Source organism: Sparus aurata, chromosome 8 (genome assembly GCF_900880675.1).
Source record: "Sparus aurata chromosome 8, fSpaAur1.1, whole genome shotgun sequence".
Lineage (NCBI taxonomy): Eukaryota > Metazoa > Chordata > Actinopteri > Spariformes > Sparidae > Sparus > Sparus aurata.
Window position 1 is genome coordinate 13,879,459 of NC_044194.1, and position 25,293 is coordinate 13,904,751.

Sequence of the window (25,293 nt, forward strand, 5' to 3'; positions counted from 1 at the left end):
ACAGTATGTTGACCTCAAAATTAAAAATGAAATGCCATTACATAATAATCAGAGGTCCATCAGAGGCCTGTCCGTCCTCGAACTATATGATGCCTTCAGGGTGCCAGCAGTTCTCAGCAGGCGGATAAAAGCGGATGATTGATGAGCGGATCAATACATGTCCTTGTCGGTCCATTTGAGATGTGCTGCCCCTGGTAATGTCCCGCAGCTTATTTTGGAGTCAGTAAATCAGGACGGGGAGAGAGAAGAGGAGAGGAGAGGAGAGGAGGGGGGGGGGGGGGGGGGGGGCGTGTCCAATCTCAGGACCTCCCCTACCGCCCGTCACCATGACAACAGTCGTGGATGGTGGTGGTTGGGGAGGGGGAGGAGGAGGAGGAGGAGGAGGGAGGTGGGGGGAGCATGCGGAGCAGCTTCAGACAGGTGTTGCTGGGGTTTGCGCATCGCCCGTGAGCTCGTTTGGCAGGATGGGAGCTGCGAGAAGCACCCACACAACCGCGCCACAGATCCCCCATGTGCTCAGCGTCTCCTCATCTCCTCAGCTTCTTCACATAACGGAATTCAATTAGCGCTGGAAACCAACTGATCGTCGCAATGGTGCACCACTCGGGCTCCATCCAGTCCTTCAAGCAGCAGAAAGGTTGGTGGCTCATGCGTTCAACTTCGCGCCCCCCGCGTTGATGGTTTTTCTGCGACGCGTCGCGACTTTTCTCGTACAGTTTTAATAGTTTGCGATGTGAGATGCCGCTCGGAGGTGTCGGACTCTCTACTTGCCGTGAGTGTGACGCAGAGTTGGGGGTCTTGCAGCCTCCTCCTCCTCCTCCTTCTCCTCCTCCACCCGGGATGAAGCCTGTTTGGGAACCTGGTGCGCTTTGATATGTGATCCTGTAGTTCACGTTAACGCTGACTGTGTGTCCTAAATCATTACAGCAGTGTACTCAAGATTTACAATCAAAGCAGATATTTCAAGTGACAGCTTAAATGTACTAAACACGAAGTATTTAGATGCCAGATCTGTTGATGGTTGCTTGGTTTGATGACCTTTCCTCATGACTCAAGTGATGCAGATGCTGTTTTTAGTATTTAAACTTGCAGTGATTTAAACTGCACCCCAAGTCGTGTCCACATGCACCAGCTCTCAGCGATCAAAGCTGCACAAGTAGGCTGGTATGATGATAATGATAGATTGATATCATGTGTGTGCTTTGAGGAGAGACACAAACTGCTCTATTAAGAAGTGTGCTCAGAATAGTTTTGCGAGTCGAGTTTATTTAATATAGCACCAGAGCAAGGTCGCAGGGTGCTTAAGAAATGCATTTAAATTAAACAGCAGACAATAAACAACAAACAGATCATGGTGCACAGTGCACATTGTCACCACCTGTCTGGAAAAGCTGCCCGCAGCCTTTGTTAGCAATGAAAAAACAAACAAAAAAAAAAACAATTCGAGGCTGTTAAAAGTTTGTGTCGTGCGGTGAAATAGAAAATGCATCTCCTCTCACTCAGCGAGTGATTGAAAAAGCAATACGAGACATCAGGCTCCATTTCATTTGGTTTTCCATTTGGCATCTTTGTGTTTTGGACCGACACAGTGTACTATGAAAGACAGATAACTGGTTTTAAATTGCTTTAAATCTTTAAAGTCTCTCTTTAAAGTAAATTCCTATTAAGTCGTCAATCCTTGTCCTCCTACTGCGGCACCAGTATTGATTTTCAGACGCTTAGCAGGGTTCTTCAGAGCAACATTAGTGATTCTTTGATATTTTGTGTTAATTATTAATGTGCTGGCAGTCTAAATTTAGTACAAATGGGGAAGAGACTTCTTGTTTTCACGCTGACACAGGCTCATAAACGGGGAGCGCTGACCTCTTTCTGTTCACCTGGCTGAGGAGGATGAGAGGGTCTCTCCCCTGGCTGCTGATGAGAGGATGCTGAGCTGAGCAGCTATATAGAGTCCTCACGACGGAGGGATGTCCTGCTGAAGAGGCTCGTAGCTCATCTGCTTTCTTTGCTGGTTTTGAGTGTGAAAACAAGTGGGGAGAGACATGAAACTTTGTTTTTCTTCATCTGCCATGACCTACATGAACAGTACAGACTGTACCACATGAATCCATAATGTGTCTGTGTGGAATTTTTCTGATCATCCAAACAGACTTTTTTTTTTGTGCGCGTTTGTCTAACAACCATTTCCTGGCTTCAGCCCAGCTAACAGGAAACACGTAGCACAACATGATATCAGATTTATGTAAAAATCTGACTACAGGCTTGAGGGGGCCCACTCAATATTTCAGTGACTGCTAAGTGCACCATTAAACTGAAGGCAAAAGGGGTGAATGTTGGCTCACAAAGTCCTGCTGAAGCAGAAATCGGAAATTTTATTGCACGTTCTCAAACCAAATCAGCAACACCCGTTCAGAGCATTAAAAAAGCTTGGAGCTGAAAATGCTTGTTCACCGTTTGAAAGCTGAAATGGAGCTTTGTGTTTTATACACACGGGGTGTAAAAAGCTAAGTTTACTCGAGCCAAGTCATTAGCGCTTTATGGGTAATCATTAAAATCTGAAAATTAATAAAAAGAACAACTGGAAGCCAATAGAAGATGGCTTCAATCTCTCTCCAGCTTCTCTTAAAAGCTGCTGAGCAGCAGATTAGAAAATATTTAAATGTGAGGACAAAGTGAAGGTTAAAAATGAGCTGATTATGAAAATAAGCAAAAGAAATATGCAGGGATTTATTTTCTTCCTGATGAAATATATCACTCAGCTGCTTCAAACCAGAAAAAAACAGCCACATTTGGACTTCCAGACAAAAATGACTCACAACCATCTGATGTTACTTCACAGGATCTCAAATGTTCTTTGGCAGACGAATCATGAACTCAGATTCATCGGCAGCATGTTGATGGAAGTTGTTGAAGCTTATTGACACAGTGAACACTCAATTTCTGCCAGGAAGTATTGATTTAAATGTAACCCCGTTTCTACATTCACATATTTTGATCTTCAGTAAAGCTGTGTTCAGGCCTGTTCATGTTTTATTCTAGAACTGCAACGATTAGTCAGTTTTAAGAAAAAGACAAATGAATCTGCAAAAAAATATAAAATCGATTTGTCATTTCAATAATTTTCTAAGCAAAAATTAAATGTATGGGACAGTTCTATGTTGAAAAATGTCATAATTCGCTGCTTTTCTTTGTGTTACATGATTTAAACTGTAATAATTTACAGTTTTCGAACTGTTAGTTGGACAAAACAAGAGCTTAAGAGACATCACCCTGTGCTGTAGGATATAATAATGGGCATTTTTGACTCTTTTTCTCGTGTTATCAGACCAAATGCTTAATCGATAATGAGAATAATGGCCTTACATTATCCTGCACTTTCGTCAGAAGCCTTTACAAAACTAACAAACATAGTTTCTAAAGAATTGGTCTCATATATCAAGCAATATCCTGCTTATTCTCCTAATGGAAATAGTTTATGGATTAGGGATATTTTTTCGTAACAAAAGTGTGCGTGAGTGTGTGTCTGTGTGTCTGTGTGTGTTCGGTGTGTCAGTGGGTGGGTTCAGCAGCTGCCGAGGGCCTGAGAGTCTTGTCCTCTGTTAGACTCCACTTTTTGACATTACATGTGTGCATTTGTGGTCAGTGTGTGTGCCTGTGTGTGTGCCTGTGTGTGTGTGTGTGTGTGTGTTGATGTGTAAACCTTTGGTTGCACAGCACTAAGCAGGCCACCTGTCCTCTTATGCAAGCAGGCAGATGGTTTTATAGATGGAGACATTCATTTCAGGGCAGATTTGGGGGAAAGCAAATGTACAGTATCATCTGTGATTCTAACAGGCAGCTGTAGAATATTTGGCTTGCATCAATTTCTTGTGAGATGAGCTGAGCCACGCTTTGTAAAGCACGCCTTTTATGCAAGTGTAACATGCCAAGTAGACAAAGAGATGACAAAACTGACAAAACAAAGAGGCTGTTTGTTCTGTATGTGTATGATCTGGCAGTTACCAGCTTGTAAACTTTCACAGGCTTTAAATAGTCAGCGGCTGTTTTAGTTGCTAGGTTGTAAAAAAAAAAGCAAGGCAGAAGTTCTGCTGGGGCCCAAAGTTATGTCCTCACGACACACACATTTTGGTGACTTGGTGGCACGATGGAGCTCAGATGTTGTGAACTTGATGTTGTTTACAGAAGACAGTGCAGATGAAATACAATCCCTGATGAAGCTTTGGAGAGAAATCTCTGTGACGTAGTAGGAATCACAGGCAATCAGGGCACATAAGAAGATACTGTGACGTTAAAGGAGAGGGCAGGAATAGAGATTGAGAGGGGAGGAAGATGTTTAATCTGCTCAAATGATGCAACCCAGAGGTTGTGCCAGGATTGTATAATGAGGTCCTGAACCTTTTAAACTGTCTGGTAAAATATGCCATCTGCTCTGAGGTGTGTTCACGGTCAGGCTGCCGGGCTCGGCTGCACGTGATCGACAGACGACCACTGCCAACAGTGTCTGTGGAGCAATTATTGTCTACATCAGACTGTGTTCACTTTTGATACTAAAGTTACTTTTTGCTGTTGATCAGTTTCCAGAAATCATAATTCCATCCACTGTGATTCAGTGATAAAGTCCAAGACGTTGATTACCTTTTCTGTTCATAAAATGTAGGAGTGTTTCTCTTCAGGGCTTTAAAGAATGAGCTTCTGTTATGAGACACTTGGTGTTTTAATCACACATATATAAGTGTCCGGTCAGGAGGCAGTTCAGTAATATTAACTTTGCATTCATTACCTACAATATATATGAGATCAACTGATATACCTTTTCTTACTAATAAAGGACACTGATATCTTAACCAATATATATGTAGATTTGCAGCAAAAAATGTAATCTCGTTCTAATTTAGTGTAATTCTGCGATACTCGCACTTTTCATGAGTATTTCCATTTTCTGCTATATTACGCTTACATTGAGGGCATTTACAGATGCCTTTTTCCAAAGAGGTCTACATGCAGACCGGGTGAATCAAACCAGCGACCTTCGGATAACAAGATACTGACTCTAGCCCGAGCCACAGCCACCCATATTATGTAATGCTGATAAATTGATAGTCGTGACATGTAACCAATCAGATAGTGTTGCCGGTTGGACATTGAGACAGCAGAGTGGCGACTGCAGACAAAGAGAGATTGGTTGCATCAAAGTCAAGGTAACATCATTTTAAATACATTCATTTCAGCGAAGATCTGACCAAAACAAAACAAAACAAAACAAAACACAGCTTCTAATAAGAAATAAATTAACAAATAGATTTTTTAAAATGCTGTGTATTGGATCCCATAATTGGTCAGGATGAAAGTCACCCAGTCATTATAATGACCTGAGTCAATAGCTTGTGTCAATAATATAGAATTTTCAATTTATCATACTTGTATAGTTATCCATATTTTATTATAGTTACACGAATCAATAACCAAGCAGACATTACTTATTTGTATTTGAGTGGGTAAATGACTGTTTACCCCCTCAAATACAAATAATTAATCACAAATCACATGAAAGAACTCAACACTGAAACACTGACAGAGAATAATGAACATTTTAAAGTAACAATATGTAGCAAAGTTGTGAATGTTTCTGAATTTTTATGTCAAATTTGATTTGTTTGCAAGAAAATTAGACTCTCCAGATGAAAACTGGTACAGTCAGGCTGTCTATGGCTCATTTCAGAGAGACCTGGTAATTGATTTCCTCCTGTTGCGAGTAGAAAATTAGATTACAAACCTGCGGTCACAGTATTTCTGTGATGACATCAGCTTTTTGTGTTAAAAATTCCTTTTAAAAAGCTTTTAAAAATAAGTCTGAGTACGCTGTTGGGATGCTTTAGCTCAACATCTGATTCAATCAATACAAGTTAGACTTTGTGTTTGAATTTCTGCACTAATGCGATCAATAGCAGAGATCATTTGTTATTCATTCTTGGCCAGCAAGAATTATTGGTATGCCTCAAGTACTAACCATGGAACACAAGATATGAGCTGAATATTCAGCAGCTGCTAATGATATGCCTCTAAATACTCCCTGTGAACTCAGCTCCGTCTATGTCTTCTTTGATACGATGCCAGGCGGAGGATGAAACACTCTAATTGCTTAGAGAACGTTTCTGCAGGAGAGGCTCCGGGCCTCGCCTCAGTCCTGCCTCCATGTGCTAATTTTTATAAACGCACCGCAGCAGTGATTTGGACCTGCTCCTCTGAGTCGGCTGGTTATATTTCCCCCAGCCCCTTTTTTATAGCAGAGATCCCCTGAAATGCCCTCTGCAGGGGGAAGGCAATGATTGTGTGTTTTGCTTAAAACAGTCCTGGTGCAGAATGTTCCTCAGCTGAGAGCTTGTGACGCTGAAAGTGCTATGAGTTGAGCATGGATGAATAATTGAAGGTATAGAATGAGGGAACATGGAGGCATGATGGGAAACAGCCCACTGACCTGAATTCTCTGTTTGCGACTTTGTGCCACATCCATGCAGATAATGTCCCGACGCTCTTGTGTCTCACAGTGATCGTTGCTTCCTATGATATCTGACAGCTTGGAATTGATCATACAATCCTTGACATTTTTTGACTTAAATGTTTGTTTTTTCCAGCTGGCTCAGACTAGGTTGGCAACAGTCACTCACAGACACATAGAGGAATAAAGCTTTGACTCTGCCAGGGTTGTGCTCGCTTTTTAGAAATAATCAAGAGGAGCATAACGAAGAGATAACATATAAACAAGCTCAGCTTTTAATTTTCTGATAATCAGAAAGGTATATATACAGTATATATACATGCACCGAACCAAAACAAAATCCTTTGAATTGCACATCCTGAGACCGTCATGGACAAGCTGCACAGGAGGGATCCAAATCCCGGATCACGACCTTCCCTGAAGCGCGTCCAGCTTTCCCTCGGATGAGCCTGAGTGGGTGTTGTGTGAGCGCACACACGTGATTGTCGTCTAGGCCCAGCATCACCTCACAGCGATTGTGCCTCTTGAGCTGGTTTCTTTTTCACTCCTGCGTCCCTCCTCCTCCTCCTCCTCCTCCTCCTCCTCCTCCTCCCTGTGCAGGACTCACACACACTCACAGCCCACAGACTCACATATCAAGTGCCATACACACACACACACATACACACACACACACACACAGACACACGTACAGTCCATGCACACGCCCACAGGATTACTTTTTTCCTGATAAACCAGTTTTAGTCAGCGCACAGCGAGATTAAACACAGGATTTCACATTAGATGAACCCTTTATATATTTATATAGACTTACACAATGCACTGTCTTCAGCACAACGGCTCCGACTGTGGGACAGAGTTCACAGAGTCTCCCTGCGTGTGAAAATGAAGCTAAAGCTTTGGAACGGGGTAACGATTGTCAGATAACTGTTATTATATCCTTAATATCCTCGGAGGCTGAGAGATTTGACCACTCAATTTTCTTTTTTATCTGCATGTGCTCTGAAATTTCCATGGAAGCAATTTCACACAACACCAACCCCGTCCAATTTGTGGCTCTATTTTAAACTTTGAGAGTCCGTTGGGACCACCGAGCCTCGCCCCTCCAGGCCCATTAGCTTGCTTTGCTCTGATGTATCATATGAGACATGTTGAGCCTTGCCAATATCTGTTGGGATTACCACCTGGAGTCCAGTAAATGTACCTTTTTGACAATACATAGAGCACTACCATGCAGCAGCAGCAGCTGCCATTCTCTGTATTGATCATCATAATGGAGAGAGAGTGAGCAGTATCTCCGAACTGGGAAGTCCCATTAAATATGAGTGCATCGACTCTTCGGACTGATCCACAGAGACTATGGCACTTTAAGCTTCTGGCCTCCAAGTGGATCTCACAGCTATCACTGATTTACCAGCCAATCATAAAGCATGTTGTCGCTCAGAGAAACAAACCGGCTCGCTCACTGGTCCATAAAATCTCTGGTTTCTTAAATCTCATTGCAGATGTAATTGGCACAATCTGACACCATAACTCAGCAACCTGCTGCTCAGTTGTGATTAGAAATGTTGGGTTTGATAGAATTGATTTGACTATAAAAATACAATGAGGATGAACTTAACACTTGTGTGCACTTCAAAATAATTAAAGCACTGGGAAATGGAGTTTTGTTGTTAGTCTGAAGACAAATTAACTTTATGAAATGGACAAATGGATCTATTTAAAGTTGACTCATGTTGTGTTTTGTGCTGAGTAATCTCAGTTTTGCATTTAGAAGCATTTCACTTCAAATTATTTTTCAAAACCTGTCCCTTGCGTAGAGCGAAATCCAGCTGTAAGCAGTTTCAACGCACAATTCGATACATAGCTTAAAGCTGGAGCTCATGAGTTTCATTCATTTCATATCTGTGGGGCTTCGTAGGAAATAAACAGCTTGATTAGTGTTTCCCCTGGGCCCGTCAGCTCACATCTTTAACTGGCTTCATTCTCGCCCAAAAGGCATTGGGAAATCCCTCTGAGATCAATGTGGCAAGAATGAGTTATTGCACAGCTTGCAGCGTGCAGCGTGCACCCCCAGGATGCCGAGAGTGAATTATCAATGCAGCCCGAATGTTTCAGGAAGGTCACTGTGAGAATTTCTCACCAGAGGTGAAAATAAGAAGTCACGTTCCCATTCGAAGAGAGCGCCCCTTTATTTCATGAATAAATATGTCAGGAGCTGCAGAGCTGGAGCTTCTGCCTTGAATGAAGGCGGTAACAATGTCTCGTTTCCTTTGCTGGACGTTCATTATGGCTATTAACCTCTGAGCTTCTCTCCACAATTCATGATTACTGTATCACTAAATCATCCGTTCAGTAATCTTTCAGCTTCAGTATCGCCACGCTGCTCTTTTATTTCTGAAATCACCTTGAAATGACCTCTGCTGGGTATTAACAAAACAATGACATGCTAATGAGAAAGCTACGTGAACACAAGTGAATGCCATTATTAAATGTTCAATTAGTTTCAGCTCTAACACACATATTGCTGTAGTTGAATTTTGTGGTGTACCGTCATGCTGCTGAAAATGATTTGATGGAGGAGGAGTGCTGATGGTTTTAATGCACTCTGCTATGAAGGGCAAACATGATCACTGCCACTGTTGCCCATAAAATGATGGACCAGTTGATGAGTGAAGTGATTTCCCCCTCCCTTCCTTTTTTCCACTCACTCCCTTGTTTTCAGTTCATGCACCACTTCTATGTATAGTAAATATTTTTTTTTTCTTTTTTTTTTTTTTTACATTTTAGTTTTTCTTTCTTCTTGCTGAATTTTGTTTCATATAGCTATAGACCCATAATGCAACAGGCACTTTGACTCATCAAAGTAGGAAAAGCTCCGGTGGAATTTATATGATTAAAGATTGTTGCATTTTTATGTAGTTGAGGTGGTTCCAGGGCTCTGGTGTTGTGCATGCTAGGTCACTGACATGGCTTTCTGGGATGCTTATTGTGCATTCATGTGCATTTTCTGGACAGGTAAAATTCCTGTGATTGTCCCTGGAGAAAATTATGGTACGTGAGTTGCTGAGATGATGCTGAAGCATAGCAGACAAAAGTCAACTTTGTGTTGATGGTAACATGCATATTTGTGAAATAGATTTCATGGCTCACACAATCTATATCCTTTGCTCTTCTTTCCTTTGCTCAGCTGTCAACCTGTTTTTTAAATGGTCTGAACAATAAACATCCATGTTGCTCCCACTTCCCGACTTGATACACATGAACACGCCGAAGTTGGAAGTCGGACTTTCCAACTTGGAAGTGGGACGTCGTCGAAACCATCAGAGAAGCATGTGAATGTAGCATTTATAGAATGGAGCCATTGTTAATTGTCCTTTCCTGCTTTGACAAGTCAAAATGTCTGCCCTGCAAGGGGTCTGTTGGGCATTTATGCAGTTTATGTTACATTCTGCAAGATAAGATGAGTTATGATATGAGAGAAATGATAACAAACAACAAAAACAACAAAATGAATAAAACAAAAGCAATAGTTTTATGTCAACGTGCTACTACTTTAGCAGCTCCAACAGATCAAATAGGGAAATTAATCCAAAGAAATGGAGGAATAACAGTTATGTGTTTACAGTATGTCGAGTTTTTTACACAAGCATGTCACTAACGATCTTAATTTACTGCCAAAATATGCATAACTGAATATACAAAATGTTTTACAGCTATAGATACATAAATATTAGAGAGTGGAGTCTTGCATTAAAGGGCTGGAGTTGCATTGCATTATCTTAGTGGAGTTAGCTGCTCAATCCAGAGGTTATTTCACTGATTTAGTCTTTCACTCTCATAAAGTTGGAGTGCCCCTTTGTGCTTCCCTTTCACTGGGGCTGATTAATCAGCTGACTGGAAACATCTAATCATGCTCATGCAGAGGCGCAGTAGAAACCATAATGATCCTACACCTCTCCCTGGCAACCTCCTCCTTATGTAATGCGTTTTTTGTATTGTTCCTTCAGTAAGGCTTGACGTCATTTATGTGTTGGGGAAATTAGATCTCCCAGGGGGGCAAAACCTAATCCAATTAATCTCTATTGTGTCTCTGATGAAATATAGTTTTACTCATCAGTATAAGCCTGCTGCGTGATACAAACATGATATAAATATATAAATATGTAAAGATATATATTTTCACGGTTCAGCTCCAGAGTTTGATTTTCCTTTCTTTCCTTTATGTATTTTATATATTTTAAAGTGACGGGTCTCCACTCTTCATCTGTCTGTCTTGTCCTCAGGCATGCACACCAGCATCAGCGAGATCCTGAAGGAGAAAAGCTTGAAGCCGTCTCGCCGCAGCCTGCCCTGCCTGGCCCAGAGTCAGACTCATCCAATCAACCTCAACCACTTCCTGTCTGTGCCTCTGAGCCCGGAGCCCAAACCAGAAGTCAAGGTTCTGAGTCAGAGCATCAGCACCTCCTGCAGCCTCCTTCCCCCACAGACAGGTCAGTCCGGTCAGAGGACAGCATTTCATAAATCGAACTTGGCGATACCATGCGCAAATTATGGGCATGACTTTTTGCGTGCTTCGGTCACTCAGCCAGAACAGGCATTTTTTTCTATTGCAACGGGGCGCTAACCCACTTTAAGCTGAAGTTCTTTTTCATGATGTGTTTGTTACCCATAAGGGAGCCCTTCACATCAAATCCACATCATATCTGTGATGCAAGCGAGAAGTGTTGTTAAATGATTTATTCCTATTCAGGTTATTTCATATGTATTGTTACTGGTAACTGCATATGTGTATAATCATTCTATCCACACAATACACCTATATATGCTCACCAGGAACAGATTTGGTTGACGTCACTGAATTACAAAATGCTGGTGACATTTAAGGCATGTATATGATATTGATTGAGTAGAGTGTGTGTTGATGCTGCAGGGGATCGAGGAAACATTTGGTGCACATTCGCAGGCAGTGTGATGGTGTGAAAAAATGCTGTCGCAAGGAAAACTGCACATCTCTGTTTAGACTGGTAGAAATGGTCTTATTAACATATTCAAGATTATTCAGAGGCCGTTGACAGTGAGAGCTCTATTTCTGTCACAGAACAAAGACAAGCAGCAACAACAGGTTGGCATTTCCCTGACCTTGAACATGTCCTTTGCCTGACTATTTGGTACTTGGGGCTGAGTGCTGAGTGTAGTGTGCAAAAGGGGAATGAGAGATACAGTTTCATGCAGATGAGACAGCTCCGGGTGAGGTGTTGCTATTTTGGTGAAAAACAGGCTTTTTGACGTTGTGCTGAAAATAGCATCGGAGGAAGTGTTTACTCTTGACCTGAGTGGGGTGTAGACAGAAGGAGACAGTGTAGACAGATCGGCCAGTGTGAGGTGGAGAGACAAGGACGTGATTCTTCCCACCTGTGTGCACTGACAGATGTGTTTGATAGCTCCGATCTTCACCAAAATGTGACACATTCATTCACTGTTATTGTAATAAGGCCATTATAGACTAGTACACAGAGAGCAGAACAATAATGTACATAATAGCAGATCCCACGCACTAAAAGCTGGTCGGCTAAGGAAATCCAGCACCTTAAACTTCTTGATGTGTAAAAACGCAGCATGATCCAGCAGTGTGAATTCAGACTGGTTTTGTGTTCATTACACAACCCCATGTTGCCCAAAAGGTCTGAGTCATTTTTCAGCCCAGCTGACGCTTTTATCTCCAGATCAAAATGGATTGCGTTGGCCTTCAGTGTGGAGGAAACTCACATTGATGTCTGTAAAGAAGAAGCATCACAGCAATCAATGTTCTACGACTGTCTGGACTATATCTGTGCACTTTTGATATTAGCAGTATTTACTGGATATTTTATGTAATTCATGTTGATGTTTTTGATTATTTGTGATGGGTAATAGATATATACTTTCACCTTATTACTCTAATGAAGCAGCTATGAATATGATCCCACTGTTTGTTGTGATCTTAAAATAGACAGAAAACAGGAGGACAGATTTCTCTACAATCCCAGCCTGGATCAGTGAAGATGTTGATTAAAATAAACTAAAGAAAGAAATTTTAAAAAATGCCACAGCAATTTTATATTAAAAACTCAATTCTTTCTGTCTACAGCCCAATTATGCATGCAATAACTAACTTAACACTAACTGAAACACCCTGTTGGGCAGAGACTCTAATTAAACTCCAGTGAGATAATGATGCTGTTAAGTTGTAATACTGTGGTGATTTAGATGAAGTGCTGAGGAAAAACCAGATGACCCCGTGCAGGATTTATTTATACTTCTTACGCTTGGTTTCTTACAGCAGTGTAGCAGCAGGTTGTGACTGTATTCACACCAGCATGCTGGTCCGGAGGTGGTGAAGCCGACAGGTTTGACTGGAGAAATGAGCCAAACTTTCAAACGTGTGTGTGCTGTACTGTGAAATGCTACGTCTGCCTGTAGCTATAGGATGTTAACTTTATGTCCATGTCAAGCAAATAAAGGCCACTTACAGCATTATGAGGTTTAGACCATGTCACGATCAGATAACGTTTTTGCCTGACAGACGGATTGTTGCACCAAGTCAGTGGTGCCAACCTGATACAATCAGTCTCTGCATTTAAGATAATTAGTAACACTAGCCTCTTTCACACTGACTGTAAAGCTGCAGCTGATAGAAAATGAATTCTTGATTGTCTGGATTGTTTGTCTTGCCTCACAGTGTAGGTTTGAGAACATCAGTGGGATGCACAAAGATTCCGGGAGGAAGGAAACAAGATTGGCCCTCTTTCAACATCAGTGGAGGAATCTGTTAAATTGCATCAAGGTGTTGCTCTCAAGCTTTACGCCCACATTTAGATAACTTGTAATCGTATTTAGCCCAGATTTAATTTCAATGTTGTCAGTCGGATTAAGAAAAATATCCACTTGCGCAACAACAAAAGACTCGCAGATCGTACAGATTAGATACTTTGTTACAAGTTCAATAAAGGTCGGACTCATGATGCTGTTTCTGTTTGCAGCAGAGGATGGCAAGGATCACTATGTGGAGGAGTCGGAGGCGACTACGTGTGAGACGAGGGCAGACGAGTCGTTCCTGCTGCAGAAGCCTGTCACCCGTGCTAAACTAGAGGCCCGTACAGATTCACTTCAGGTACCACACTCCCACTAATCTATGGTTATTGCCGCAGTGTTCACAATGTTGCACTGCAGTTATTCTGCCACTAAACCACTGAGAAGCGTCCAGCCTTAGCAGTCCTGTGCTCTTACCTGTAGTGCTTTTTATCCATCTTGATTGTCTTTGTGTGTATTGTGGAGTTTTGGAGATATCAGCCTTAAAGATGTCTGACTTCTCTTGAATATGATGTAACAAGATGGCAGAATCAAGGAAACGTGGCCTGCTTCCTCAAGATAATCTACAGACCTTTGTGTGAGCAGTTTTATGTAGGAACTATTAGGGTTGGGTAGGTTTATGGTTTACGTGCTTCAACAGGTTTGATTTTATGCCAACAGACTGAATAAATGTTTGTCAGGTGTAATGTTAGGTGGAGAGAACTAGCAGCATGTGGTTAGTTATTAGAAGCCAAGAATAGCCAGTTAACTCACTATACTACTCAGAGTGAAGTCCCTAAAAAGACAAGTTAGGCTGAGCTGTTGTGAGAAACGACAACACATGTTGCAGTTGCCCTGATGGACTGTAGTGCTGATCTCCTTCATAGGTTCTCCTTACGTGTTCATTAGGAGCGTCTTAGTCACGTGCGACATCTAGTGGTAAAATTTGGTAATACTGGTCCAGCCCAACTTCCCACCCGAGGAACTATTTTCTTTCTGCCAAACCACCCCACCAACTGTATCACCTCACAGAAGAAAGTGCAAATCTACTCATGGACAATAGGCTAGCTAACTAGCTGACTGGGCTAGCTAACACAAAAGCTTAGCCATGGTAGACGCCATTAATGTTTACATCACATGCTGTCACAAGCACAAGCCTCCTGTCCATGAGTGCCATCTAGTCCCATTATATTCAAGAGATATTTTTTAAATATAGCAACTCACACCAAAACAATCTAGACTGATAAACAGCTGTACAGGTGAGAGAAAAATATCTAATCTTGATTTTGTGGTGAAGTGTACCTTTATGCATCCCGGCATCTAAAATTCATTGTCGCTACAGGGAAAGAATCGAGCTGGTTCCTCTGGACTGTTTTTCCGAGATGGGAAAAAGCGTATTGACTACATCCTGGTTTACAAGAAGTCCAGTCCACAGGTGGAGAAGAGGTGCACCTTTGAGAAGAATCTACGGGCGGAGGGTCTGATGTTGGAGAAGGAGGTAAAAAAAGAAAGGTTTGGTTTGGACTGTAGCTTGATTACTCAACTTTGTTCTAAAAAGCCTGTGTTTCTTTTTTGATTTGACAGCCCTCGTTGACGAACAACGACATCATGTTTGTGAAGATCCACGCTCCTTGGGATACCCTTTGCAAATATGCAGAGCAGATGAACATACGGATGCCTTTCAGGTAACAGCTACAGCTAAAGACGAAACCTTAAATTTTGCAAAGTGTTTGGGTCAGCTTTTTCATTGGCTGACAATTTCATCCATCTCTCCAACTTACTTACTAACTTGTCTGTTTTCTTCTTCTTGAAGGAAAAAATGTTACTTCACAGACTGGAAGAGCAAAACCTTGGGCAGGTAAGTAGATTTAAGGTATAGGATGGTTTCTCTCTGGAGGCTGGGTGCTTCGGTGAATCTAATAAAATTCATGAGCGGCACAGCTGCGAGGGTTCAGCAGTAATGTGAGCTGTGGATGTTGTTCTGAGATTGAAGATATCCATCACCCCACTGAGGAACACAAACAGAGAAAGTTTGAGTCAAACCATGATTGTCCTTTTTAACTCAACCACTGAGCGAGAATTAATTAGTCTAGGATTAATCGACCCTTTACTCTGACTGTGAGTAAATACACAGTCTTTAAAAAGTCTGCCATTAATTAAAATTGTTGGAAAGTCATTTAGAAATGAAGTGATTAAGTGCAGTAGATTGTTACGGAAGCATTCTTGTCTTTGTTTAAATGAGTGCGATTAATTAAACTTTCCAACCTTTTCAAAAACTGCAGCCTCCTGCACGTCAGCCACATTGTTAAGAGTACAATACTGTAACCCACCCACACTCACAGTGCTTTTTTTTAAAAAAAATACTTGCAATCTTTCATCTTTAAAAAAAATGGAACTGCACTGGCTTATTTGCATACTATTTTTAGAGGGAAGCTTGCGCTTTGAGTTTTCTGCCACATCATTTGTTTAAAGACCTTTGAAATGCTGCATTTATCTTAACTCTGTTAAATCTACACATGTGCCTTTGATTGATAGCCCATGTTAAAAACTTGTTTTCTCAATTTGTGAAAATGTTTTTGATTTGAGTTTTTGATTTAATTTTTATTTGTCCAAAGTCAACCAGTCACTCAGAATATCTTAGTGATTCATGTCCTACATAACTTCAACATTTTCTGTCCAACTTTGAGCCATTCTGAATATTTCATTTGTGAAAATAGAGGATGTGACATACTTTCATCCACCAACCAGGATTCAGCAGCATGTCGCTAATCCACTGTCAATCAAGTCAGGTCAAATCATGCTCCTTCTGTCCTAACGAAGCAGATAAGCTAATTTTACGACTCTTAAACAAAAACAAAAATACATATATCTATCTATCTCTCTCTCTCTCTGTATATATATGTATATATATATGTTTATATATATGTTTAGATAGATAGATAGATAGATAGATAGATAGATAGATAGATAGATAGATAGATAGATAGATAGATAGATAGATGGATAGATAGATAGATCTTCAGCAAATTGGCACCGAAAGGAAGTGGGCAGCGCTTCATGGGGTGTCTGCCTCAAAGTGAGAGTCTGCCTCACCCCAAGTTGAGTGAAATTTGATAGGGTACTTCTTCTTCTTGGCACCGGCTTTGTCCATTTTCAGCAGCAAACTGAGTGGTAGGCAGGGTTGATTGTGCATCATCACCTCTGCCTCTGGGCACATATCCCACACAGAAACTGAGACACTCCCATCTGATCTGTATCATATGATAGTACCACTATTAGAGAAAATATAGGGAATATAGGGAGGCTAGAAACATTGAGTGTTGGCAGGTATGTTAATGTCACAGATAAACTTACAGTATAACATATACCATTTTCAGGGTCTTCAAACTTGAAGTTCATATATTTCTTATCTTTTTTGTTCAGTTCAGTAATGAAAAGAAACTGAAATGGCGTTGAGCCACAGCACTGATGGTGGACGTTTATATGTTCATAAGATGTGAATGAGTCTTTGTAAATCTTTGATTAGGCAACCATTCTTGAATGAGTGCAGTTTTTTTATCCATTAGACTGCAAACATGGTGTGACTCATTTCCTCTACCATTTGTCTCTGTCTCGAACACAGCTGACTGACTTTGTTAACTAGAATAGGCGCAACCTGAAAAACAGCTATTAATGTGCCTGTTTTGGTGTTTAACGACATCTCACCATGCCAATTGATATGTAGTCCGATAACAATAAACCAGATTTCACAAATACATTATGGATAGACAAACTGTAGACAATAGAAGCTCTTAAAGTGAAAAGAGTTAATAGTTTGGAATATTGTTTGTATTATATATTATCATGGTGCATTTTAATGGTTGTGCTTCGGGGACATGCAAACACACACCTACACACACAGAGCAGACAAAAATCCCACAGACAAATATCACTCGCCCACCTGTCCAAGTGAGAACAAAGCACTTTTAAATCTTGTGTGCGAGAGTTAGTCACTGTGAACAATGAGGACCATTATGTTTTCCTCCGAGCTCCTGCCGTCTTTCACTAAAGGCTGCTCCAAGAAGAAAAATATACCCGGATAGCAAACGGGCTTGATGTGTTTACTAATGGTCTGTCGCTAACTTACGTCCCCGTAATCTGAACAAATGGGACGAACTTGGTTGGGTGACAGCCTGCTGGTTTGATATTATTCCTCTCTGTACGGTACCTGTCCTCCTCACAATAACATTCATAAAATGCTCTCTGGCAACGGTGGGTTTCCTTCTAGAAATCCCATTTATATTAATTCAGTTCATAAATCACAGCAGAACCTTGCGAATTAGACAGTAAATATGGAGATGGAGTGGCAAATATTAGCCTACCAAATGAGTCTGAGCCACACTAGCAGCATGACACAAGGGGTGTCGATGTCTGTCCGTCTGTTGGTTGGTTGGTCTGTCCACTACTTTGGTCCAGACTTAAAAATCACAATTAGTGGATGGATTGCCATGAAATTCTATACACACATTCATGGTTCCCAGAGGATGAATTCCTAATGATGCTCTGATCCCCTATGTCAGAGGATCACAGCATCATTAGGAATTCATCCTCTGGGAACCATGAATGTGTGTATAGAATTTCATCCAGCACCAGTTGAGTGTCAAAAATGCTACTTTGTAACATCTGAATCGTGGAAATCTACATGTTGGATTTGGTACACACAATCATGATTCCTAGACTTTTTTGGTCTAATGATTTTGGTAATCCCCTGACTTCTCCTACAGCCACCATAAAGTTGACATTTGTGGATTTTGACTCCAATGCAACCCTGTAATTTAGTACACAGACTCATGTCCCCCACAAAATTGTCAAAACTTTGCAGATGTCTTAATTTTCAAATGTTCATTTGTCCAATACTGGCAAAACTAATAACATTCCCATCCACCTCACCTGTTTTTTGTATTCGCTGCTTATTAAAAAATGCAAGCATGCTGCCATGCTAAACAAGCAGACATTACACAGTAGGCATTTTTGCCTGCTGGCGTTTAGCTTTAAGCGTCATTGTGCCTAAGTCCATCCCTACAGAGCAGCAAACATGGCTGTAGACCTTCAGTCTTATTTCCATTAAGGAAGTTAATTTAATGTTAAAGGAGAGACTATTTAGGAAATCAATGCATGCTTTCAAACTTTAACAGGTCCTTAACTTGGCAATATGTAAGAATGTTGATTGAAAACATTCAAAAATTAATATAAACAACAGAGTGTTAATTATATAACAGTTTTGACATGATGATGTCTATGTATTGTGTTGCAGAGATATCTATTGAAGTTAGCATGCTAACTGGCTAGCCCTGGCCCGTCCTGGTCCAAAGGTCCTGTGCTAGCAGCGTAAACAACAACACTCTCGTGGTACCAGAGATTCCAGTCCAAACTGATAGCTGCGTAGCTAACTGAGCCAACTATTTATGGGCAGCTACAGTTAGCATCATTTAGCAGTACTCTGGTGATATGCCTTGTGTTTGTTTTGAGTATGAATTTGACAGATGACCATTTTTTACATATTGCACCTTTAAATCACTACTGTAATGTGAAAAAGCATAATCTTCCTTTGTGTTTGATATAGCAAGCTGTTATTTCGGATCCCTGATTCACAGCCTCATGAGTCACTGGCAGCAAGAAAATTGAAAACAATAGTCAGCTGGGTGACGCGTGTACTTGCACATGAGTGTGATGACAAGTTTTTTAGTGGGTGTGAGCTCGCCAGGGTTGTGTGAGGAGAAAAGGTTAGCAGCCACGGTTCTATATTAAAGAAAACAATGTTCATGTTAATCTGTGATGTTAATCCTGCTCCTCTGTGCGTCTGTGCAGCAGGTTTCATCTGAGATGTCGACAGATAAAAAGCTGGCTCCCCAGAAATCCCATGAAGCTGGACAAAGAGGCCTTGCCTGACCTGGAGGAGACTGACTGCTACACGGCCCCCTTCAGCAGAGCTCGAATGCATCAGTAAGGGGCACATATACACCGTCATGCATCCAAAGGGATTCACAAACATGATCGTAATGTCTCATAATGGCAGTGTTTGTATCGTTAGTGTTAGCTGATATCCTGTATAGAATACATCACATCCATTTTGCCCTGAATTTAGAAAGCAGCAGATGAAATTTGTAACAAGACGTCTTTTATATTTTATGTCTTTGAGCTAGAACTCAGACCTACAAAAACAAGCTGATGATAAATAAGATATCGAAAATACAGCAGCAGATGCCCATGAAATGATTAGACTTCAACCGCGTTCCATCTTATTTTTTTCATTTTCACAGCATCTCTTTGATGAAAGGCATCATCTAATCCAGTTTGTCAGAGAATCGTTCCCGCTTTTCTCTTTGCTTGTCAGCCTTGACAGTTTTGGGGGAAATAATGATGCTGGAATGAACACGAACTTTACACCCCGAATTGAGTTTTGATAAACTTCCCATCGTTATGTGTCTCAGCTCTCATAAAGGGGATGATATTGATATCCTGTTACATGACGAATATCTGAACTGCTGTTATTTTTCTCCCAGCTTCACCATCAACAACAGAGAGACCTTCTTTTCCAATTCCACCAGAAGCAGAATAGTCCATCATGTCCTGCAGCGCACCAAGTATGAGGATGGGAAATCAAAGATGGGTGAGGCACTGCGCTCTTTCTTTTCTTGCTACTCACACACTAGACAATAATTCTAGCAATCACAATAGTGGCAGGGGAGTCCTATGCTCATTTATCTATAATTATTCATATGCATCCGTTATAATAAGCTTTAAGGACTGTTATTTACTGGAAAGAGCCTGGAGATCTTCAAAAAAAAAGTTTATGTCCTTTTCTGTTTTTATAATGTAGCTTTCTTTACCAGCAACTTTAGGATTAGACTTTATAGAAACAGGCTTGAATAATGAATGCAAATTGGAGGCATTCAGTAAGTTCAATACAACACAATAATTCTGTCTTTATTTCTGTCTCTGTTACCTCTCGAACCATCAGGGGCTGCGGTGAAAGACACTGGGTTTTGCTGTTAATGTGACTTTAGAGAGTGATAGTGGGGTATTGAAGGGAGAATCATGGGTTTGTTTGTTGTTGAGCTGCAGGTGATTAAAAAGTGGACTGCTGCTATGCTGTTGGTATCCTCCAACTCCTGGCTGATCCCTTCTCTCCCTCTGGCTGTTGTTTTTTTTTTTTGTTTTTTTTTTTGTTTTAGTGTCTGCAGTTACCAAACTGTCTGTCCACTCCCACTCCGCTGTCTTGTCCCACTGCTGTCGACATGTTTCGCTGATTAAAGTTTGGCCTTGAAGGGCTAGAAGGGATTTCAAATGAATATTTTAATGCTGTTGACCACTCCGCTCTCCAATAAATAAGATCAGCTCCGCCACAAGAGTGGAAAATCCTTTTCAAATCCGCCCCTCCCTGCTCCTGCTCTCACTATCTACAGTGTCAGTCAGGGGATAACAGTGCAAATGACTGCACTATTGTCCTGTGAAAAATAACATTTGATTCATGACTGCTTCAACAGTACAGTACCTGCTGCCAATACAGTCAGTTTATTGTGATTTAGACACTATCTTACACCAAGTAATAATGGTCCAGCAAAATATTAGATTTTCAAGTGCTTACAGCTATTTGAATGTCTAACCTGAGTGTTTTAAGCCTTTAATGTGCTTGTCTAATGCAGCTTGTCTGTTACATAATGCATTAAATTGTTATGACTGTGGAGGAGTGGCCTTAAATGACTCTGTCACTGGACCCCTCTCTCAATTACAGCTGGTACTGAATTTTTAATGCGGTGTCCTTATGCTCATCCCTTGACATGACTTGGTTTATTTTATTGCAGGTATCAACCGGTTATTGGGCAACAACACATACGAGGCTGCTTTTCCTCCTCATGAGGTGAGAAGATTTTTTTTTTAATTTGTGCCAAAACACATAATTAGAATACAATTCCTCCTGTAAGGTAGATTTCCTTTCTTTTTGTCTCAACAGGGTGGTTATAAGAGTCGACACCCAATTAAGACGCACGGCGCCCAGAACCACAGACATCTTCTGTATGAGCGCTGGGCCCGCTGGGGGATCTGGTACAAATACCAGCCACTGGACCTCATCAGGTAATCATCTTTGCAGCAGGAGACACAGCATCATGAGCTGTTTTTCAGCCCTCTTCTGTCAGTGTGTTCTGTTTAATAGAAAATAGAATAACCCAGTTGTTAATCTCCCTGTATCAATACCCTTTGGATGAACCCACCTTAGTTTATGGCAGATTTGGTACCACTGTGTCGTTTTCATCTTTTCAACAGTGATGGAAAAGTAGACGCAGTGACAAGAGAAAGTTTGACATTTTGTGAAAAACACTGTGTTTGATGAGAGGATCAATACAACTCTTTGGTGTGAAGTACAGAGCTGGAGCCAGGAGGCGGTGAGCTTAGCTTCGACTGAATTGAGGGAAAATACACACATCCCTCTGTCTAAAACCACACATTTCTATTTCTATTTCTGTTGCAGAACAAACAAACATTTTAAAACAGTCTATTTATTGAGCTTTGAGCTATCTAGCTGTTTCCCCCTGCTTCCAGCTAATCTAACTGCTCCCTGACATGATATAAATGTGTCAGCCTTTAGAGATTTTGTAATATTATTAGCGGGTTAGCTTATAAATCAATGAGCATTTGCTTTGTAAATATTGGATTTAAAGCAGCTGTAATCAGTTTTCATGTGCAAAAACACAATCAAATAACAGTCTAACGAATGATAACGTGAAGACGAAAATACGAAAGGGCTAGATCATATTGATCATCCAACCAGCCAGAATTATTTGCTTAATCCGCAGCTCCACTGAGCTTTACAGAGCTTAAAGCAAGTTTCAAACTTAACTGCTTTGGTTCACTCTCACCGCCCTCATACCATCATTTTTGGCTGCATCCAGGCAGCTGATTGCAGGGTAAAAGCACAGAAAACCCACAGTACACTATCTGCTCAGCACCACATGACAAACAGAGATAGTTGGTGTCCAGCTGCTGAAAAAACTGAAGCATTTAGCAGCTAATGATCCAGAAATTTCCCTCAGGAGTTGTAAGAGAACACAAACAGGGCTAAAGGAAAGTCAATATTGGACTTACATTCTTCAGGTGGACAGAAACATAGCTCCAAATTACTGATATTGTTGCTCCATTTGTGCTTAGTCTGTAAATAGCAACTGTTTGCTAACGAGTTCTTTCATCCACCTAATAGGTGTTGAAAAATGTTGCACTCACAACATTTTCCACTCCTTGTAAGTGGTCTCATCAGCTGTCCATGCTTGTGTGAAGGGTTTTCTAATTAAAAACCTTCATATTTTAAGCATTTCATTCACTGGATCAGCTAAAAACAGACATAGTCATCTTCACTCAGCTTTCTCAATTGAATTTCTTTCTTCCTGAAACCAGGATCCATTACCAGGAAACGAGTGTGCATGTAAACATACTGAGTGAAGACACTTTTTTTTTCAGCCATGTCCTCCCTCTTGTGTATACAGCCTTGCAGATACACTTGGGAGTTTCCTGATACAGCTAATTGCCACTGAGCTTATTTACCGGAGTAGTTGTAAAATAAGTGTCTTGCTCAAGGGCACCTTGACAGCTGTGGTTTAGGATGCAGATATAGTTATTGATTCGTTTCCCACCACCGCATTATACACCGTGTGACCTATCAGTCCAGCTGCTTCTCTATCCATTAAGCTACCACAACTACCTCACAGCACACTAACTACACCCACAACTTCACTGCAAGGAAACATGGCCACATTTGATAGAATAGCCGGAACAGTTTTAACCTCTTCATCTGTCTTTCTCTGCCCCAGGAGGTACTTTGGTGAGAAAATCGGTCTTTACTTTGCGTGGTTGGGCTGGTACACTGGCATGCTGATCCCTGCCGCCCTGGTCGGCGTTTTTGTCTTCCTCTACGGTCTCTTCACGATGGACTCAAGCCAAGTCAGGTCAGTTCACACAACTGCATACTATTTTAGGTTGCTTGAATTGAAGATCATTTTTTTGAATGTTTTATTTAAAACATGTCTTGATTTATTTTCTCTTCAGTAAAGAGATTTGTGAAGCCAACACTACCATCATGTGTCCTATGTGTGAGGATACCTGTGAACCGTGGACGCTGAGTGACAGTTGTGTCTACGCGAAGGTGAGTGAAGTTCCTCATACTCCCCCATAGTCACAGCGCTCATTGTGTTCAGAGTTTCTCAACCTGGCTCCAACATTTTCAGTTACAGAAACATCTTTTGTTATTGTTTTGACTGAAAAAAAATGACATAATGTGCCTTTAAGACAAATTAAGTAGATCCACACCACTCAAGTACCCGTCCGCAGCCAGTTAGCTTCACCAAGCACAATAACTAGAAACAAGGGGAAACTAAGCTTGCAAAAAGATGCAACAATTGATCAGCAAGGGACTGGAATTGGCCGCTTTTCAGCTTGACTGGTCATGACTGGCAGCTGGCCGATCACTGTCAGATATATCTGATTCTGTGCCGGTCAGATTTACATAGATGCCACCAGCCCCAAAATGGATCGCCAGCCCAAACTGAATGAAATAAACTAAATATGTTGTAAAGTTTACCCAAAATATGTGCACTCATTTCATTTCCAGGTCAGTGTGAGAGTCTCCTGCTGTCTGTCCTTGTGTTTTACTGCTGGAGTCCAGACAGACATGGAGCAGAGCAGACACAGGGATGTTACTCGAGTTGACAACAAGATGCGTTGTGATTTGTTGTACCTTTTGGGAAAATAGAATATTGTGGCCGAGGGTTTTTAACTGCACATTTACTTTGAGGGTAAGGATCTGTTGTCTGAACCAGAGCAGCAAACTTTTTATTGTGCTCACATGTCAATTGCAGACAGACTCTGTTTTTATCTTTCACAATAAGAGTCCTGTATAAACCATTATATACTGCATAAATGCTTATAAGAGGGAACAATAACAGCATGTTATTGTTATTTAAACCTCAGTGTTTTGTAAAAAAGTATACCATATAATTGTCTTTTAAAAAAAGGTTCCAAAAATCTTTGTGTATGCTGTTAATTATAGTTTTATAATGAAAGAAAAGCAGAAATTGGCCAAAATCGTGATCAGTAGGTCAGACTTTTAAAAAATCAGAAACCGGAATCGGCAAAAAAACAAGATGTAACATGTTAGGTGTAGCGGACGTGCCACATTTGTTACTGTTTCACCCTGTTTCCAGTGTTTATGCAAAGCTAGCCTACCTGGCTCCCACCTATAGCTTCTTATTCAATGTGAAAACATCAGAGTGGTAGCAATCTTCTCGTCTAACGCTCAACAAGAAAGGAACTATCTTCATTTCCCAAAATTTGATCCGTTTCTTCAAGCCAAAACTCAAGAACGAGACACTCTGAAGTTGATGACTGGGAGACATTCTTGAGATGTATTTGACAAAACTGCAACGTCTATTTCAAGGGAGCACTTTTTCATAGCAGCCCTTCATGTGCTTGTATTTCTAGGTGACCCATCTGTTTGATAATGGCGGCACCGTGTTCTTCGCTATCTTCATGGCTATTTGGGGTAGGTGGAGGCTGTTTTTGGTTTGTCCCCTTTTTGTGAACACACTTTGTGAACACACTTTGTGAACACTTGTTGTTATACATCAACTCTTTTCCCTCACTCGAAACAAACCCTGCTGGAATTCAAAGCTATTTATACAATACTGTGTCAGTGCTCATGCTTCTGCTCTCCACTCAACTCCTCCAAACACATTAAGCTTTTCAACTGAGACTCCAACACCGTAAACACTCTGCGGTGCAAACACAGAAGATCCGCACTCTGTGATACATTTGTAATAATAAATCAGGTTTCTCTGATCGAGCGTCTGCAGTTACACTTCCACCGCTGTTCTGATGTAATTAGTCGGATAATTAAACATATCTCCAGGGGGAGGCTGTTACATTGGGCTGTCAGGGTT

The 25,293-nt window shown here is 41.1% G+C and overlaps 1 protein-coding gene across 3 annotated transcripts in view; it reads left to right on the top strand.

Moving 5' to 3' along the window:
* Positions 1 to 371: 371 nt before the first annotated feature.
* The window catches only part of ano3 (anoctamin 3), a 37,633-nt gene continuing 12,711 nt past the window's right edge, over positions 372 to 25,293 (top strand). Inside the window, exons 1-13 of one of the 3 annotated variants that reach the window (XM_030425518.1) lie at positions 372 to 637; positions 10,783 to 10,989; positions 13,519 to 13,649; positions 14,670 to 14,825; positions 14,912 to 15,012; positions 15,141 to 15,185; positions 19,175 to 19,309; positions 19,870 to 19,976; positions 21,172 to 21,227; positions 21,321 to 21,442; positions 23,170 to 23,304; positions 23,405 to 23,501; positions 24,836 to 24,896. In XM_030425518.1, coding sequence (XP_030281378.1) covers positions 592 to 637; positions 10,783 to 10,989; positions 13,519 to 13,649; positions 14,670 to 14,825; positions 14,912 to 15,012; positions 15,141 to 15,185; positions 19,175 to 19,309; positions 19,870 to 19,976; positions 21,172 to 21,227; positions 21,321 to 21,442; positions 23,170 to 23,304; positions 23,405 to 23,501; positions 24,836 to 24,896 — 1,399 coding nt within the window. In that variant the 5' untranslated portion in view covers positions 372 to 591. The remainder of the gene's footprint in view (positions 638 to 10,782; positions 10,990 to 13,518; positions 13,650 to 14,669; positions 14,826 to 14,911; positions 15,013 to 15,140; positions 15,186 to 19,174; positions 19,310 to 19,869; positions 19,977 to 21,171; positions 21,228 to 21,320; positions 21,443 to 23,169; positions 23,305 to 23,404; positions 23,502 to 24,835; positions 24,897 to 25,293) is intronic. The other 2 variants (XM_030425520.1, XM_030425519.1) reach the window with 2 other exon arrangements.